This window comes from Polypterus senegalus, chromosome 3 (genome assembly GCF_016835505.1).
Source record: "Polypterus senegalus isolate Bchr_013 chromosome 3, ASM1683550v1, whole genome shotgun sequence".
NCBI lineage: Eukaryota > Metazoa > Chordata > Cladistia > Polypteriformes > Polypteridae > Polypterus > Polypterus senegalus.
In genome coordinates this window covers 184,172,554-184,192,090 of record NC_053156.1, presented here as the reverse complement: position 1 = coordinate 184,192,090, position 19,537 = coordinate 184,172,554, and the positions used below count along the sequence as shown (strand labels likewise).

Below are 19,537 nucleotides of genomic sequence, written 5' to 3'. Positions count from 1 at the left end.
ATCCTGAAGACGTCCGTACCTCGAATCTTTTGTAACTCGGCGTCGTAAAAGGAACCTATAATGTCTTTGCCATCATAATCCTTGAGCTTGTAGACGGGCGGATCCCTGGGGACTAGTTCAGAAACGGTAAATACCTCATCTGACAAGGTTTGTTCGTAACCCTTGGTAAAAGGACTCCGGGATTTCGACACCCTGACCGTATCGCCGACTTTGAATTTATATTTTATATTTCTTTTGGTTTTAGTTAGACCGTATAAGTTTTTAAAGACTTTCCAAGAATTGGAACTATTCACCTCGGCAGGGGCCATTTTTATACCTCGGTGATAGCTGAGATTATAAGATTTCACTAAGTCCTGTAACCCCGGCAGATAGGCCTGGGTGTTCCGGGAGCTGAAATAACGCCACATTTGGTCTTCAGAGTTCGATTGAACCTTTCCACCACCGATGCCTTTAATTCACTAGCGGTGGTGAAATGTTTTATTCCGTGTTTGTTGATCAGGCTTTGAAATTCCCGATTGAGAAACTCTTTACCCCTATCCGTCTGAAGTTGGACGGGTACTCTACCTTCCTCCAAAATTTCTCGAAAAGCCCTGGTTACTTCTTTGCCCGTTTTGTTTTTCAGAACCCTGACCCAAGCGTATTTAGAAAGAATATCTATACAAGTCAGTAGATACTTGTAACCTCGGTTATACTCGGACAAGTTTGTCATATCCACCAGATCGACCTGGCATTGCCCGTCAATATTGGAAACATAAACCTTATTCCTTTTTAAATGAATTCTGGCCGGTTTATGTATCGTGTAGGTGTATTGCCCGGATAACCAATCGGCCACTTCTTGGGACCCAATATGGTGACCCGCGTTGCGAGAGAGCTCTTTTTAAGGAATCCTTACCCCCCAAGGACCCGGGATTCTCAGAGTTATAATATGTTTTTTCCAAGACCTGCTCAATCGTCGGTGATAAAACAGACACTGACACCAGTTAAAAAATTAGAAAACATTTATTTAGGAGTCTGAATTTTCAGACGGTTGTGGTTTCAGGCTCAGAAAGACCCATCAGCTCTATCATATCATCAAATTCCAGGTCATATTTAGTCCACAGATTCATATGACCCTCATGATTAATATTACGCTTACAAAACTCATTTGCCACACGGTGGGTTACACAGTAGGAGTATTCATCCATTTCATAAAATGACTGCATTACAGTATCATAAATAGAGTTGGTACTTTCAAATTCATCCACAGTCTTTTCAATCACTACATATATTTTGGGAATCGGCAATAGAATATTAAAATACCCGAGAACTTTCACAGCTAGTCATTTCAGCCAATATTTACGGAAAATCTTCAGAATCTTCTGAAAGCGACCTTGGCGGTAGGTGTTTTCAGGTTCAAGGAGGCAGGTATGTCTTACCTGAGCAGGGTGAAATATACCACAGCCTTGACATTCTTTTTTCTGGTCGTAGTAGACAATAATGTCCAGCAGAGATGTCATCAGACCTTTAACAAGCGATGGGCCTTTTTCCAGGTTTCAGGCAGTACACTATCAGGGCAATCCATATTTGTCTCAGAAAGTCCGATCGACATTGGTTCCTGCGGAACTTGTTTGTGCACCCAAGGCTGCCCTGGAGCTAGGTGAGAGGTTTCCATCTGATCGCCATTAACGGAGACGACAGTGTCCGGCTGATCACCATTGGGTGTGACGGGTGAGGCCCTACTCGACCAAGGAGACTGGAATCCTGTGTCTGTCTCAAGGTCTCTTGATCAGAGAGTGTAATCAGGCCATATAGTAAAATAACGGGGGTCAGATTCTTGGCGGTCCTGAATGCAATCCATCCGGACAGAGTTATAGAACTGGTAAGATTCAGGTCTTGAAGCCGGAGTCTTAGGCGGAAACCCCGAGGATGTTACGCCGAACTCCGTCGTTTCAGAGTCCGAAGCTAATGATATGCAGAGAGCTTTTAAAAGCTTCAACGAATTCTGAAATGGTCTGATCCTTTGTCTGGGTCCGTTGACAGACTGAGTATTTATGGCAAGAGGTCTGGGGCGTGGCGTAAATAAAGGGGGTTTTACAAGTCGTCATCGCTCGATTCGAACGATGTTTCAGACCAGTTAGACCATTACCGGCCCGTCGCTTAAGCTTGCAGAATTCCGTCCTTGAATACTACAGGCGGATGACATTTTTCCTTATCGACCGCGCATGATTCTACCATTGTTTCGCACAACTTGACCTGATCCTTGTCGGTCGCTCCAGCTTGAAGAAACCCGGGAACCAAACATCTTTTAACCCTTTTCAAACGATCCTTAGAATAGAACCTACGGAACTGACGCTTCACTGGGGCATCGGTCATAGATTCCATTTTTCTTCACAGAGTGCTTAGAACTAATGAAAATGCATCGCTTTTTATACATCAGTTTCAGAAGTGACCCAGGAAGTGGAGGGGCCAGACATCATGTGCTGCCTATCGGTGAGGCTTAGGCAGGCCATTCATTCTGGGTATGGATAGGAACATGCCTGAACTTGTACAGGGTCCGGCTGCAACATGCCTGAACTTGTCTTAGGAAGAAGGGGGCTGGGAGGTGGTTGGGGTGGTGATGGGTTCAAGGGGGGCGGCGGGGGCCTAGGCAGCCCTTGGGCATGTCTGGACTTGCCCTACAGAGATGGTTCAGGGCAGGTGACCAAGCAGGGGCGGGGGTTCAAGGGGTGGGGGGCATCCATCAAATCGCCCTTGACAGTTTCCTGGGGAAAACAGATGGCCAGGTTAAAGGTCATCAAACAGATGGGTGGGGTGGTGGGGGGTTCAAGGAGTATGGGGGCATCCATCAAATTACCCTTGACAGTTTCCTGGGAAAACAGATGGCCGTCATAAAGGTAATCAAAGGTCAACAAACAACAGATGGGTGGGGGTGAGGACTTCCTGTCATCAATCAACAGGGGCCCGGATAAAGGTCATCAAAGGTCAACTAACGACAGATGGTTGGTGGGGTGGGACTTCCGGTCTTCAATAAAAAAGGGGCATGGTTTAATCTCATCAATCAAATTGGATTAAATTTTGACAGAACCCACGTGACATATTACTACTCCCATTGCAGCACTTCTTGTGTGATTTTGGGCTATACAAAAAATAAATTGTATTGTATTGTAGTGTGTGTGTGTAGTTTGTGAAACCTGGATACCAGTGGTCCTCCAATTCCACTTTAACACTGTTTTTTGTCCCACAAGTCATCAAGCAAAATTTCCCAGTTTTGAGCCTCTGTAAATGGGGGACCATATATAAAAATGTCTGTCATTCCTAAATGGCTCATACAATATTTTTGTTATTAATGCATGACGCCTACACTTCAATCATGTAATGATTTCTTCAATTCATATCCATTGTGGTGGCATACAGTGTCAAAATTAATGGTTATGGATCTAAATGTAATTGTGCAGCTGTTTTTAATGCTAAAAAGAATACACTTATTTGTTTATTCAATGTATTTATTCAATTACAATTTAAATAAGCAAACAGGATCAATGGTAAACATTTACAGAATATACATTTATTTGGATTTCAGCAAATCATTCAAGTTAAAATACAAAAATGAAAATGAATTGATTATTTTTCAAATTTTATATTAATATGATACAAGATAAACACACAAAAATAAGTTCCAGGAATTCCAATTAACCATTCATAATATTATATTTATGACAAGATAACTATAAAAAATGTTCAAGTTCTTAAAAAAGGTCCAGTTAACTTTTGTGTATTCAGGGTAAAGAGATTTTCTCTGTCAAATGTACAAGGACAACAAACGATTTGTGCTTTTAAACTGGACCACACTTAAAATAAGTCTGCTCTCTTGCATTAACTTGTTTTCTCGTACAACTTAAATTCTACTGAATGACAGATCACATTAAGAATATTTTTTAGACACTTTCTTTTGAATCGTGTCACAGTTAGATGTATTGTACTAGGTAACTAAAGCATACTGGTCTTCAGTATACGATCACATTAGGCAAACTTTCAGTAACTGATTTTGTGACAATTTAAAAATGCTTTTTATTCTGCTTTTTAATCTTTAGTGCCATTAAAAGGACTGCCCATGAAAATCTCTCCTATATTAAATATAACATAAATTTAAAAGTAAAATGAATAGTATAGTATGGAACTGATTGTGTGTTGTCTGACAGTTCAACAAATATGTAAGGAGTGTTTCCTTTAGTGTGCAATCAATTTCCCTGTTTCAAAAGTGAAGAAAAAAAGTTATTAACCTTAAACATATTTTAACAAAATGTCCAAGAGCTGTTAAAGCCAGGCTAGATCAAGCACTATTTTCAAAAACCCTGCATTAGCAACCCATACATTACAATGTCATTTTAACAAAATTGATTATACAATATTTAATATTTTCTGAGGTTAAATAAAATAAGTGTAAGAACGTATCCGAGGCTGCGTTACTTAATCTACTTTGCATATTTTTAAGTAAAAAATAGCGGTATCCATTAAGGTGCACATAATGCCACAATACACAGTAGTAAGGAACCTGCAGAAAAAAATACTGTAGAATACGGAGTACTAATTCACATAAATTCTAATATGATAAGTACCCATAGGTTTGGAAATGAGGGCTACTGAAATGTACCCTAGGCTACTCCCAAACACTAGCTTGTGTGAAGAGTGGGTGAAAGAGACCACCCAAGTTACTATACAGCCCTAAGAATTGTGCAGACCTCCATGAGGGCACAGTATTACAAGTTAACTCTGTTATATCCAACCTTAGCCAAACATTTAGCTCCTTAGATGGTCTTACTAATATAGATCCATTTCCATAGAACAATACTTGAATGTGAAGAAAGCTAAAAAGATAATTAAACAAACTTAAAGAGACAATGGTAAACTGGGCACCAGAAAGGACTGAGTTGCTTGTACCTCTGGTCATCCTTTAGTTTTCTAGTGAACAGTATTTTGGTTGAATGAATGCACACATACTAATGGAAATTAGACTTATTGTTGATAGACAAAAAAAAAAAGATACTAAGATCAAGGCTTGGGTGTGGTAGAGCAATAGAATTAATAGTATAGTGTATACAATGGGCAGTAGCATAGCTTTCTGAAGTATTACCAAAAAAAAATTAACATTTCATTAATGGATGTAAAAGAGGGAAATGAAATTACTAAAGAAGCTATATAAAAAATATATTAAAAATAACTCCACTGTTTACCATAGAATTATCAGCACTTGACAGCAAGAGTTGAAGCAGAAATCAGAAATCATGCATTAGTTTTAGAAAAATGTTTTTAATACTGGTGACATCCACACATTGTTTTTAGTGCTTGCAACACTGAGAATGCAGTCAAGTATGTCTGTTACATCTAGGCAGCAAGACTGGAAGAAAATACAAGAAATGTGATTAGAATTGTTTTTGACTTGTATTTTTTCACCTGTGGAGGTATTAGTAACATGCCAAGGACCTCAAGGAATATTAATGGAACACTGAACAATTTTGTCTACAAAGAAAAAGAGTTGTACTCGATGAAAAATGTTAAAAACCAATAATAACGAATGGAACGTTAAAGTGTCTCCGAGAAGATAACTTCTTGACCCAAGATTTTTTTTATTATAATAGAGAGACAATGTACCACAATAATAATAATAATATGTGAAGAAGCAGTCAAAGTATGTGATTTTAATGGAGTATATTATATTATTTAAGTTGCATTTCAAGATATGTGTTATAAAACTGTGTATGTGGTATTAATTCAGGAATCAATATGTACAAAATTACAGAACAAGCTAAGCAAAGAAAACATGGTGCAAGAAACTTAGTTTGTTAGGCAAATCATTGTCAGGACAGTTTTAGTTGGACAAGGTTTAACTTGACACAGACTTGTAGTAAATGCCATTTAATGGTCCAGTGTTCCTTCTGATATACTGGTGTTCTGTCCAGGAGTGGTTACTATCTTGTGCCTATTGTTAGACACATAAACATATGAATTGTAAATCAATAGTTAAAGTACATTATATACATTATAGTAATTATGTATTATGCCCTTAACATTTAAGTTGGCTCGGATAAAGACACTTTACAACCAAAAGTAATGAATATAAAAAATGACTTTAAAGGGGTTATATAATTGGACACTGAAATAAAGAAAAACATAGTGTATCTAAAGTTTGGCAGGTTGGGGTGTGGATGATAATTTTTTTTTGGCTCATAAAAGCAGGTTATTTAAAAATGTGTAATTATGGATCAGTTTTTTGTACTAGTGTGGATATTTTGGCATTTGTGGGGATTTACAGGTTATCAATCCTGCCTACACTTGTACGGTTAACCTGCAAAAGGTTTATACTTAAGTATAAAGCACCTTTTAAAACAAATTGCAAAAGTATGACATTTATGATATATCTTAGCTTGTAATACTTGTTGAACAAGAGTTAGTCATGATTTTGTATTACCTGTTTACTGTTTCTGTGTGGAACTATACCAACGATGTGACCATTCTCTGTTTGAGACTAATGTTTCTCTTCCAGCCTTTTCTAACAGTGAGTGACCTACTTTCTGCATCCTGAGGAAAGGAGTCTTGGGCTATAGTTCATAAGTGAGAGCTGAAGGAATAATAAAATTTTTCAATAGTACATTGTGGACACTGATGATAGTATTGATATCACTGTGAAAGATGTTAATTTACCAGTGGCCATACAATGAAACTACAGATGCAACCTCAGGCTTACTATAATAATAATAATAATTACTTATAATAAGATAAAGGAACTTGATAGTTTGGGAGAAGCCAGGTGAAAAGACTAAGAAATTATTGAGGAGAAATATTAGCCAGTCAAATGGGACTGTACCTGGGCCAGACAATATCTGGTAATTTCCCCTTTAGAAGTAGACAATGTTGCTTGTCTTCCTGCCCTACTCAGCTACACACTACCATTACCATTTCACACTTCCAAGGACTTGGGCTTGAAACCCAGGCTTGGATTTCTATGTTCTATCATTATATGTCTGGATTTTCTCCAATTAATGTTTTGTTTTACAATCCAAATATGTTGTGAGAAATTAAGCAAAATGGCACCTTTTATTGGTAGAAAGATTACAATATGCAAGCTTTCAAGGCAACTCAGGCCTATTCTTTAGGCAAGATGGGATTTGCCATGAAAGCTTGCATATGATAATCTTTCGAATTTAGCTTCTCACTACATCCATAATGGCTAACATGGTACAACACCCTAGTACAACAGACATATAATCCAAATATGTGAATGCCAGCCTGATTAGTTATTATTTAAATTCATTATTTTAAATTCCTGAGTGGGGGTGAGTGCTGATGTGCACATTAGCATGATCTGTGTTAGGTATTACATTTAAGTTTGTAATTAACAAAGCATAATAGGTTTTAGCTCAAGTTTCCTGCAAACTATAATGAATACAGTAGATTTATATAATAAATAAATGAATTAAGTGAATAATAAAACCCCAGAACTAAAAAGAAAGAGACTAATAACATAGAAGTTTGACAATTATTATAGTTCCTAAATTATTTCACTTTATGATATATAATTGCTAATAAAGCTGCCAGCCCTATGATAAGCCTTTTTTCAGGCTAATTGATACAGGCAGAATGACAGTAATGCTACTACTAATTGTTAAGAGATTTGAAACAGATCAAAATTAAGTAACATAAAGACACATTTATGCCAAGATAACAGTGGCAACTCTTTACAATATAAAATTATAACAACATAGTTTGAGAAAATGAGCTTTTCAGTTTTATTGTGCTCAGATAATTATGTTCTTTCTATTACAGTGAATTCTGTCAGTTATTTATTTATGTCTTCCAGTTTGCAGTTTTTCTTCTCGTTCTTAAAACATACTAACTGATTCATTCATAGTGTGAGAAACTGCAGCAGTTCTCGACTGGATCCCTTAAACACTTGTATGAGTAGAATCCTTGCTTTGTTGCATGATGGGGCAGCTGGCTTGATTTACTCCATCTGGTCTTACCAATACTCCATGTCCTGGTTTACACTTAAAATATTGCTTCCCAGCATCAAAACCATCATTTTTACCTGGAAAATAAAACAAGCATTAAAATAAGTAACTGAAGACATAATATGAACAATTCAAATCACTGCATCGATGATTCCTCAGTACTGAACATTTGAAAAGAAAAAATTAAAAAAAAAACAAATTTAAAGAAAATTATTGACAGGCAAATATGGTCCAATACTAACAGTAAACAGTGTACATTTTAAAAAAATGTGTAAAAAAAAAAAAATAACAAAATGTACCAATCTTTTAGTTTAATGAGCAAGGGCAATCTCAGTCATTGCCTTGTGCATCCCATGTTTTCAGGCTCACATTAGTACTATTGTAGGACAGACTGGCTGTATCCATTTTGCCAGGCCGAAGCCCAAGTCTTGGCTTAACAAACTGCTGCCAGACACGCTTACTGCCAGCTAAAAAGCCTCAGTTGGCCTGACTGGGCCTTGTTATGATTGCCTTTCCCCTGTCTATAATGACCATCCTACTTCTCCAACTTCACCGTTTTTCACCCTCAGGAATGCCCCCAGAAAGTTTTATGTACTTCTTCCAGAGCTTCCTCTGGCAACACCAGGTTTCCCTGCATTTCATAGCCTTATTACTTCTTAAAGGGCCAGGCCTTCTTTTCTTCTTGGCAAACAGCATCTTACCATGAATTTCAGAGCTTTCCTTCTGTTGCCATCTTAATGTGTGGAGAAACATATCCAGCTTCAATGGCATTTTCCACAATATTTTAGATAACATAATGCACCTAGATTAATCATGTGTTTCGTGTGTGTGATGTGCAATTTTGATTTGATTTAGATTACAAAAACAAAGAGTGAATGTTATTGGTGCTGAATTCCATTCATTTCATGAAAATATAATTAAAAGCTTCCATTCTTAACACTGCTTGAGATTACCTACAGTTACTCTATATGTAACGTACAGGTGTAACATACAGTAGAAATACCATCTTTTACCCATACTGCATCTAGATGACATAATAATAAAGATGTTTAAGAAAAGTGCACATATGCATGAGGTAAAGTTACTCAAAATATGAAAAAGTTTGTCAGTATAGAAATTTCTGAAGGTTCTAATTGTTAATTTTTTATACTTTCAGGATGGAGGAAATATAATTGTAAGGGCCAATTTTAGAACATGAATGTTGCTTTCACACAAGTGTTTGCTTAGCTTCAATAGTGTGTTTTATATCTATACTAATAAAAGGCAAAGCCCTCACTGACTCACTCACTCACTCATAACTAATTCTCCAACTTCCCGTGTGGGTGGAAGGCTGAAATTTGGCAGGCTCATTCCTTACAGCTTCCTTACAAAAGTTGGGCAGGTTTCATTTCGAAATTCTACGCGTAATGGTCATAACTGGAAGCTATTTCGTGTGACATCATCACGTCTCCCACGTAATCACGTGAACTGACTATCAACGCAGTATGTAGAAAACCAGGAAGAGCTCCAAAAAGCGCTGAAGAAAACATGCATTATATAATTAAGAAGGCAGCGAAACAATAAGAACCGAGCGAGTGACATATACAACCATATTCATGAGTGCTACTACTTCGGAAACAAAGCACGGTTTAAGCTTAAAGTTTAAATTAAGTTCATAGACAGGCTGCCGCTGGCGTTTGTCATGCCCACGGGTAATGCGGGATACAAGTTTAATGAGAGGACACAGGATATAAACGAGAGTTTTGATTACTTTGTAACTAAGTTAAAATTGCAGGTGAAGGGCTGTGCTTATGCAAATTCCGAGACTGTGTTTGTGGGGGATTGACATTTAAGGCGGGTGGGGGAGTCACGTCATCATCTCCCCTCCCATTCACCTCATTTCGCTGTGAGCTGAGCTCTGCAGCTAACGCCGTCTTGAGGAACCAACTTTGTGATGCTGCCACCAAATACAGAAAAATCCACAAGTTAATACACACGCTGTCTCTAGAGTTTCTCCACACTGAATCCTCCAGGCACTACTTACAAAAGGTTACATTGACAATCGTGTTACGTTATTTTTTAAATGTTTCCTTTTCTTAGCACAACCACAGCTGAGAAGCTTCGATGCATGTGCTCCATAACGCGCTAAAAAATAATGCATTTAATCACACTTTGCATTCCAAACAAAGGGGAACTTCTGTCAATGCATGATTTCCTGGTACACCGATTACATTGATTAGCGCTTCCCGATTCATTTTACCCTCGCACCCCCTTGGTTTGAGAAGAAGTATGAAAAAATATGAGGTTAACACAGAAAAACAGATCACCAATTGAAGCTTTATGAATAATCGATTCGCCATCAATAATTGCTTTGGTAAAGCCATACTCAGTGTACTCCTTCCATTTTATAATTTTTCCGCCACTAGCCATGATTAAATGAATGGTAAAAAAGTAAGAGCGAAGCAAGGGCGACTTATTCAGGCAGGCAGGCGACAGCTCAATAGCTCGAATTTGGATATAAGTAGGTTTTATTTTGTCGCCGGAAATATCTTTGGTAGGAATGAAAGTTGAATTTAGTCTTTAAATTTTTATGGTAAAGAAAAAGTTATGCAATGATGACTAAATTTAACTATATAAAGTCAAAACTTGTATATATAAAGTCATTCCCGAATATATAAAGTCAAAATTTGATTATATAAAGTCAGTGTCGGAATATACAAAGTCAGCGCTGGAATATCCATTCATTTCCCAACCCGTTCAATCCGACCACAGGGTCACGGGGGTCTGCTGGAGCCAATCCCAGCTAACACTGGGAGCAATGCAGGAATCAATTCTGGGCAGGGCACATGCATCATTTTCAAAACATTAACCGAACAGTGTTTTTTTAATTTATTTTTCTAAATACGTTTTTGTTAACTTAGTTTAGTTCAGAGTCGTTTCAATCAATATATTTTGACTTTGACTTTATATATTCAGGAATGAGTTTATATACTCCGATGTTGACTTTATACACTGCTCACAAAAATTAAAGGAACACATTAAAGAAACACATTAGATACATCAGATCTCAATATGAAGTTGGATATCTATACAAATAACGACAGGGCAATGTCTTAGGAACAAAAGGATGCCAAGTCTTTTAATGGAAATAAAAGTGTTCTGCCTACAGAGGGCTCAATTGTGTAGACACCCTAAAATCAGAGTGAAATGAAGATGTGGCAGGCTAGTCCATTTTTTCAAAAACTTAATTTCTGCTACTCAAAATGCTTTTCAGTATCTTGTGTGGCCCCCACGAGCTTGTATGCATGCTTGACAACGTCGGGGCATGCTCCTAATGAGACGACGGATGGTGTCTTGTGGCATTTCCTCCCAGATCTGTATGAGGGCATCCCTGAGCTGTTGTACAGTCTGAGGAGCAACCTGGCGCCTAATGGACGAAACATAATGTCCCACAGATGTTCTATTGGGTTTAAGTCAGGGGATCGTGAAGGCCATTCAATTGTTTCAATTCCTTCATCCTCCAGGTACTGCCTGCATACTCTTGCCACATGAGGCCGGGCATTGTCGTGAATTAGGAGGAAACCAGGACCTACTGCACCAGCATAGGGTCTGACAATGGGTCCAAGGATTTCATCCTGATACCTAATGGCAGTCAAGATGCCGTTGTCTAGCCTGTAGAGGTCTGTGAGTCGCTCCATGGATATGCCTCCAAGATCATCACTGACCCACCACCAAACCAGTCATGCTAAATGATGTTACAGGCAGCATAACATTCTCCACGGCTTCTCCTGACCCTTTCACGTCTTTCACATATACTCAGGGTGAACCTGCTCTCATCTGTGAAAAGCACAGGACGCCAGTGGTGGACCTGCCAATTCTGGTATTCTATGGCAAATGCCAATTGAGCTCCCCGGTGCTGTGCAGTGAGCACAGGGCGCAGTAGACATTTGGGCCCTCAGGTAACCCTCATTAAGTCTGTTTCTGATTGTTTGGTCAGAGACATTCACACCAGTGGCCTGCTGGAGGTCATTTTGTAGGGCTCTGGCAGTGCTCATCCTGTTCCTCCTTGCCCAAAGGAGCGGATCCTGGTCCTGCTGATGGGTTATGGACCTTCTATGGCCCTCTCCAGCTCTCCTAGAGTAACTGCTTGTCTCCTAGAATCTCCTCCATGCCCTTGAGACTGTGCAGGGAGACACAGCAAACCTTCTGGCAATGACATGTATTGATGTGCCATCCTGGAGAAGTTGGACTACCTGTGCAACCTCTGTAGGGTCCTGGTATCGCCTCGTGCTACCAGTAGTGACACTGACTGTAGCCAAATGCAAAACTAGTGAAGAAACAGTCAGAAAAGATGAGGATGGAAAAATGTCAGTGGCCTCCACCTGTTAAACCATTCCTGTTTTGGGGGTCATCTCATTGTTGCCCCTCTAGTGCATCTGTTGTTAATTTCATTAACACCACAGCAGCTGAAACTGATTAACAACCCTCTCTGCTACTTAACTGACCAGATTAATATCCTATAAGTTTCATTGACTTTATGCTATACTCTGATTAAAAAGTGTTCCTTTAATTCTTTTGAGCAGTATATAATCAGGAATGACTTTATAAATTCCGACGCTGACTTTATATATTCCAGTGTTGACTTTATATATTCAGGTTTTGACTTTGTATATTCCAGCGATGACTTTATATATTCAACTTTTGACTTTATATATTCAGAAACAAGTTTGACTTTATATATACCGACGCTGACTTTATATATTCAAGTTTTGACTTTATATATTCAAGTTTTGACTTTATATATTCTGACTCCGACTTTATATATTCAGAAAACCAATGTATTTGCCTGTTTGGCACCCCATAGTATGTGTGTGTGTGTATATATGTACACATGTATATATAAATATATATGCCAGCAACACTCATGACAATGACAAAACAATTAGATTGTCAATCATGTTACGTACGTTATTATTAAAATGTTTCCTTTTCTTTTTACTTCTCCTGCCGCTGGGTATTTTGTATTTTATATATATATATATATATATATATATATATATATATAGATATGACAGCAACACTCATATCATTGACAAAACAATTACATTAACAATCATATTACGTTAATTTTAAAATGTTTCCTTTTCTTTTCATAACTTCTTTAACACACTACTTCTCCGCCATGAATGCGGGTATTCTGATATATATATATATATATATATATATATATATATATATATATATATATATATATACTAATAAAAGGCAAAGCCCTCACTCACTCACTCATCACTAATTCTCCAACTTCCCGTGTGGGTGGAAGGCAGAAATTTGGCAGGTTCATTCCTTACAGCTTCCTTTCAAAAGTTGGGCAGGTTTTATATCGAAATTCTATGCGTAATGGTCATAACTGGAAGCAGTTTTTCTCCATTTACTGTAATGGAGATGAGCTTGAACGCCGTGGGGGCGGAGTTTCGTGAGAGATCATCACGCCTCCCACGTAATCACGCAGTACATAGAAAACCAGGAAGACCTCAAAAAAGCGCTGAAGAAAACATGCATTATATAATTGAGAAGGCAGCTAAACAATAAGAAGCGGCGAGTGACATATACAACCATATTCATGAGTTCTGCTACTGAAACAAAGCACGATGTAAACCTACACTTTAAATTAAGTTCATAGACAGGCTGCCGCTGGCGTTTGTAATTTAGTGCCTGCCCATATAAGGCCGTCCGTCAGCGGCAATCCAATAGCAAACTCCCACTAAATATTCACGGGTGAAGGACTGTGCTTATGGAGAGGAAGATGAGATGGTCAGGGTGGTGTTTGACACAAACTCAGCGAAACTGCGAGAGAAAGTTTTAAGTGCCAGGACTAAGGTAACATTAAATACAGCCATGGACATAGCACGAGATGGCACCAGCACAGCTGGGAACCTTCGATGCATGTACACAGCGGCTCACATGAACTGACGCAGTGCACAGAAAAAAAGGAACAGTTCCAAAGAGCGCTGAACAAAAAACGAATTACACAATTGAAAAGGCAGCAAAAAAATATGAAGCGTCTGATACATACAAGCATATTCATAAATGCAGCTACTGTGGAAACAAAGCACACGTTGGAAAAAGTCAATGTCCCGCTAAAGGAAGACAGTGTAAAAAAAACCCGTGCATGCAGTGTGTCAGGTCTCAGATAAAGAAGAAGACGAGCTGTTTATTGATGCAGTAAGAAACAAATCAATGAATGAAACCTGTCATCTTTACAACGATTGACAAACACGGAATGTAACTTGAACACAACACATCCTACAAATACTACGAACCTGATTGAAAGAAATAATGATAATCAAATCCTTGATGACAGCAACACTCAGTAACACTCACAAAACAAATACTGTATATTGACAGTCATGTTACGTTATTTTTAAAATGTTCCCTTTTCTTTTTCTAGTTTTTTTAACACACTACTTCTCCGCTGCGATACGCGGGTATATATATATCGATCTACATACTCGAATAATGAATACTTTACATCAATGATTGTTTTGGTAAAGCCATACTCAGTGTATTCATTAGATGAACGGTAAAAAAGTAAGAGCGAGGGGAGGATGACTTATTGAGGCATGCAGGCTGTAGTGCGTGTCAACTCTATCTGAATTGCGCGATCACATTTGAAAAAATATATCTTTTCAAGTTCTATTTAGTCCATATGTGTCAAACTCAAGGGCGGGCCACATCCGCCCGTGTAATTATATCCGCCCGAGATCATTTTATATACTGTATTATTGTTATTAAAGCCCGGGTATATGAAGCGCTGGTAACACAATAAACTACAGATCCCATAACGCAGCGCTTCAGCTGCCTTGCGAACACTTACGCGTTAATCAAGTCTAGCTTATGATGCTGCAAGTTATTGCGAAGCTAGCTCACACGATGCTGAAGAGAAAAGTTGATTCTGAAAATAGAGCCTTTAAAAACCGATGGGAGGCTGAGTATATGTTTACTGAACCCGTGTGTCTCATTTGTGGAGCTAATGTGGCTGTAATTACAGAATTTAATCTAAGACGGCACTATGAGACAAAACATCAGGGTAACCTGAATGCAATGCAGAAGATACAGAAAGCAGAATAATTAAATAAGAATCTGACACTTCAGCGGACGTTTTTACCCGTGCACAATCACAAAGTGATTTCAAGTGAAGCTGCTTTTATGGGAGACACAAATGCACCTTGCCCCACTTTCCCTGTTGCCAAGTAATGTTAAACCAAGTCGCCACTACGGTGTTCCCAAATACGCACTTTGCTGATAAACTGAGCGCACTGAGTTTGCACGGCGCTTTGGTGACTTTGAAGAACAAAAAAAGTCCGTCTACATGCGGCTCGAACCTTGTGCATGTTTGGTAGCACATATCTGTGTGAGAAGCTCTTCTCAGTGATAAAGACTAACAAAACAGCACACAGGAGTCGCCTCACTGATGAGCACCTGCAATCCATCCTGAGAATCTCCACAACACAGAACCTCACACCAAACAGAAACAAACCTGTTGCCAAAAAAAGATGCCAGGCGTCCAGCTCTAAAATGACATATGAGCAAAGACAACTGAATGATTTGATTTGTTATTGCTGAAAGGAACACATTTTATTTATATTTCCAGGTTTTGTTATGCAGCATGTTCATATTTGAATTTGTATAATTTTGACAGGATATATTTTTATGGAGAGCAAAATCTTTTGGGATATTTAAAATCTAAGTTTATTTTTTATATAAAATTACATAAGAGTAAAGAAATTTGAATGTTTGTTCTTTTAACGTTTACTTTATTTCTAACTTGTATAATTTAGACAGGATATATTTTTATGGAGAGCAAAATATTATAAGTTGTTGAAGGTTTGAGTTGATTTATTCACGAATAATATTCCTGTCTGTTTTTACCATTCCTACCAAAGATATTTCTGTCAACTAAATAAAAATTCCTTCTATTTAAAATTTAAATAGAACTTGAACAAATACGATACTTCATAATATCCACGCAGACTTGCACGTAAGAGCGGGAGTTATCCGTTTTAACAAGCAGCGTATTGCACTGATAAGAAATAGCTGTGTGTGTATATATGTAAATATGTATATATATGTTTATATATGTGTGTGTGTATGCATATGTATGTGTACATATGTAGATATATATATATGTATGTATATATGTGTATATATGTGTATATGTATAGATATGTATATATATATATGTTTATGTGTGTGTGTGTAAATATATAATTATATATATATATATGACAACAACACTCATCACTCACAACAGTGACAAAACAATTACATTGACAATCATGTTACGTTATTTTCAAAATGTTTCCTTTTCTTTTTCATTGCTCCTTTAACACACTACTTCTCCGCTATGCAATTTAAAAATAGCAGTGGCCCAACACTGTCCTACAAGGGATAACACTCTTAACATCACACAATTCTGATAGCATTCCTCACACCATCACTTTCTACTTTCTGTGTTTCTGCTCATTTTTCACCCATCTACACACTACACCCTAAACTCCCGCTTCTTTTCTCTCACACCCCAACCTCTCTTATTGTACTTCAAGTGTTTTCTGAAAATCAAGAAAAATAGTATCATAGGCACCGCTCTGATCTCTCTTGAATGGTGTCTATGTTAATGACTGAAGTGTTTACAATTATGAAAGGAATTAGTACAGTGGATTGATAATGCTGTGGTGTGACAGATATACCCACCCACTCTCAACTTTCTCCCTCCATAAATCTATAAACGCTTCACAGAGACTTAGAAAAAAAACAGCAGGGTATATGTAACATTGGATACAAATGTTTTCCTGAATAGAACAATGAAACAGATAAAGCATTAAACAGAATAAAGGACAATAAACCAGAGTAAAATATTAAATTCAATACTAAAAGAAAAACTTAACAAATAACCTAATTTGTGATATAATAGACAGACAAATTATCCTGAGCACATGGACAGAGAGGTAAACTGAAAGAAAGGGCAGAATGTTAAGTTAAAAGCCTTCCTAAATAGATTAATTTTAAGTTGTTTTTTAAAAGAATGAACGGAGTCAGCTGATCTAATTCATTTTGGGATGTCATTTCCAAGTCTGGGTGCTATGGAGCTGAAGGCCATGTCACCCATAGAGTGCAGGTTAGTGTGAGGCACAACAAGATTACCAGAATCAAAGGACCTTAGTAGTCAAACAGGAGCATAGTGATTTAGAAGGTCACTGAATGTATATACGGAGGTGAATGTAAGAAAGGTTCTTAATGTGGTTTACGTGGGTGGAATAAGAAAGGGAGGAATCAAAAATGACACCAAGATTCTTTGCATCAGAAGAAGGTCTGATGAGATCATGGTTAAGAGTGACTGAAAAGGAGCTCATTTTCATAAGTAGCGCTTTAGTTCTGCTCCATCCAGGTTTTAATTTCACTGAAGCAAGTTGTGAGCTGAGAAAACTCTGATGAAGTTGCACTTTTGACATTGAAATAGAGTTGAGTGTCATCTGCATAAAAGTGATAACCCAGTCCATAGCTACAAATAATATGGCCAAGGGGAAGCATATAAATACAGAAGAGAAGAGGGCCGAGGACAAAGACCTGAAGAACTCCTTGTGTGACTGGTGCTGAGCTGGATCTGCTGTTACCAAGACTAACAAACTTTTGCCTGTCATTCAGATAGGACTTGAACCACTGGAGGGCAGTGCCAGAGGTACCCAGCATGTTCTCCATTCTGGACAGTAGAATGTCATGTCTGACAGTGTCAAATGCTACACTGAGGCCTAATAGTATTAATATGCTGTTTTGTACAGAGCCTGCTGCCATAAGCAAATCATTGGTTACTTGAAGAAGAGCAGTTTCACAGCTGTGGTGTGCCCTGAAACCAGACTGAAAGGGTCCCATCAAATTATTAGAGGTTAAGTAATTGGTGAGCTGGGAGCCTACAACACGCTCAAGAACTTTTGACAGAAAAGGTAAGTGGGAAATAGGCTGAAAACACTGCACAACAATTTTTTTGAAAAGTCTTTCTTCCTTAAAAGTTTTTGCTGATTGTACCTACTGGGTATGCACAAATCTAGTTCTGGGTTTATTGCATCATGTAGGAACTCTAAGAAATAGACATTTATATGTTTACTGACAATAATGTATTCAGTCATGTTTATGTTTCGCATAAGCAGTTAAATTAACAGAATTAAAAGTGTTTTGCTCCAGATTTTCTTTTGTATTCAATATCTGGTGCATCACGTTGCAGTGTCCAAAAGTAGTCAGCAAGCTTTGATGGATTCCAGTTGCCCTGGTATCATTTCTCCACCGTAGCAATGTCCTTGTGAAACCTTTCACTGTGTTCGTTACTGACAGCACCGAGATTTGTGGGGAAGAAATCCAAGTGTGAGTGGAAGAAATGAATCTTGAGTGATATGTTGCACTTTATTGTCTTGTATGCTTTGAGAAGTTTGTCTACCAGCTGAATGTAGTTTGGGGCTCTGTAATTGCCCAGAAAATGGTCAACAACGTCTTTGCAGGCTTTCCAGGTAATTTTTTTAGGCCCAACTAACTCTTCTCCAAACCGCTTGTCACTCATAACATGTCTGTTCTGGGCACCAACAAAAATGCCCCCTTTGATCTTGGCGTCAGTTATTCTTGGGAAATCTGTTTTAAATAACGAAAACCTTCGCCTTCCTTGTTCAGTGCTTTCACAAAATTCTTCATGAGTCCCAGTTTTATGTGAAGAGGAGGCAAAACTATCTTTGACAGATCGACAAGTAATTCATGTGTCACATTTTTCTGTCCTGGAACTAACTTTTTACGGATGGCCAGTTCTGTCGAGAAAAGTGTGACTCTTTGGCACGGCTGTCCCATTCACAGAAGAAACAACATTACTTTGTATAGTCAAACTGCAGTCCTAGTAACAGAGCTAAGATCTCCATAGATATTCCAGTTGTACCTGCTATACTGGACGTGCTTGAGCAACAGTTCCATATTCTCATACATTTCTTTCATGTGTGCTGCATAGTCAACAGGTACTGAAGGATAAACGTTGCTATTGTGTAGCAGAACAGCTTTCATGCAATGACGAATCAATGAAGAGATGCCACTCTTCCAGGTTGTGATCAAAACCAAAGGCCGAGAACAATCCTTCAGTGTCACAACAGAAACAGGGACTGTTGACTTGTGACTTGTGCAAAAAATTTGGTTATATCATGATGTCAGCCTTGAAACAAAGAAAAATGTTCATACCTGGTGACAGCAAACACCATTCCTGCAGGCTCGAACCCAGCAGCTTGGCTTTTGCTTTTGACAGACCCAAATCTCTGACCAAATTGTTCAATTTGGACTGTGTTATCAGATGTGGATTGCCTGATGAGCACGGTTCAAAATCCGGGTGAATGTCACTGTCAGTACCCTGCTTTGCAGTTTCTTTATCTGGTTTGTCTAAGGTCCAATCCTCTGGTGGTTTCAGAATTGGAAGACTGTTGGTCATGTGGCACGGGTCTCATTGCTGAAGGCAGATTAGGATATTCAATTGACTTCTTGTTTTTGGCAAA

At 38.2% G+C, this 19,537-nt stretch overlaps 1 protein-coding gene across 1 annotated transcript in view; it reads right to left on the bottom strand.

Annotated features, from left to right (window-relative positions):
• Positions 1 to 4,437: 4,437 nt before the first annotated feature.
• LOC120526634 (kinesin-like protein KIF13B) overlaps positions 4,438 to 19,537 on the bottom strand; it is a 655,733-nt gene continuing 640,633 nt past the window's right edge. Inside the window, exon 36 of the mRNA XM_039749796.1 lies at positions 4,438 to 8,062. Within this exon, the coding sequence (XP_039605730.1) occupies positions 7,920 to 8,062 (143 nt within the window). The 3' untranslated portion in view covers positions 4,438 to 7,919. The remainder of the gene's footprint in view (positions 8,063 to 19,537) is intronic.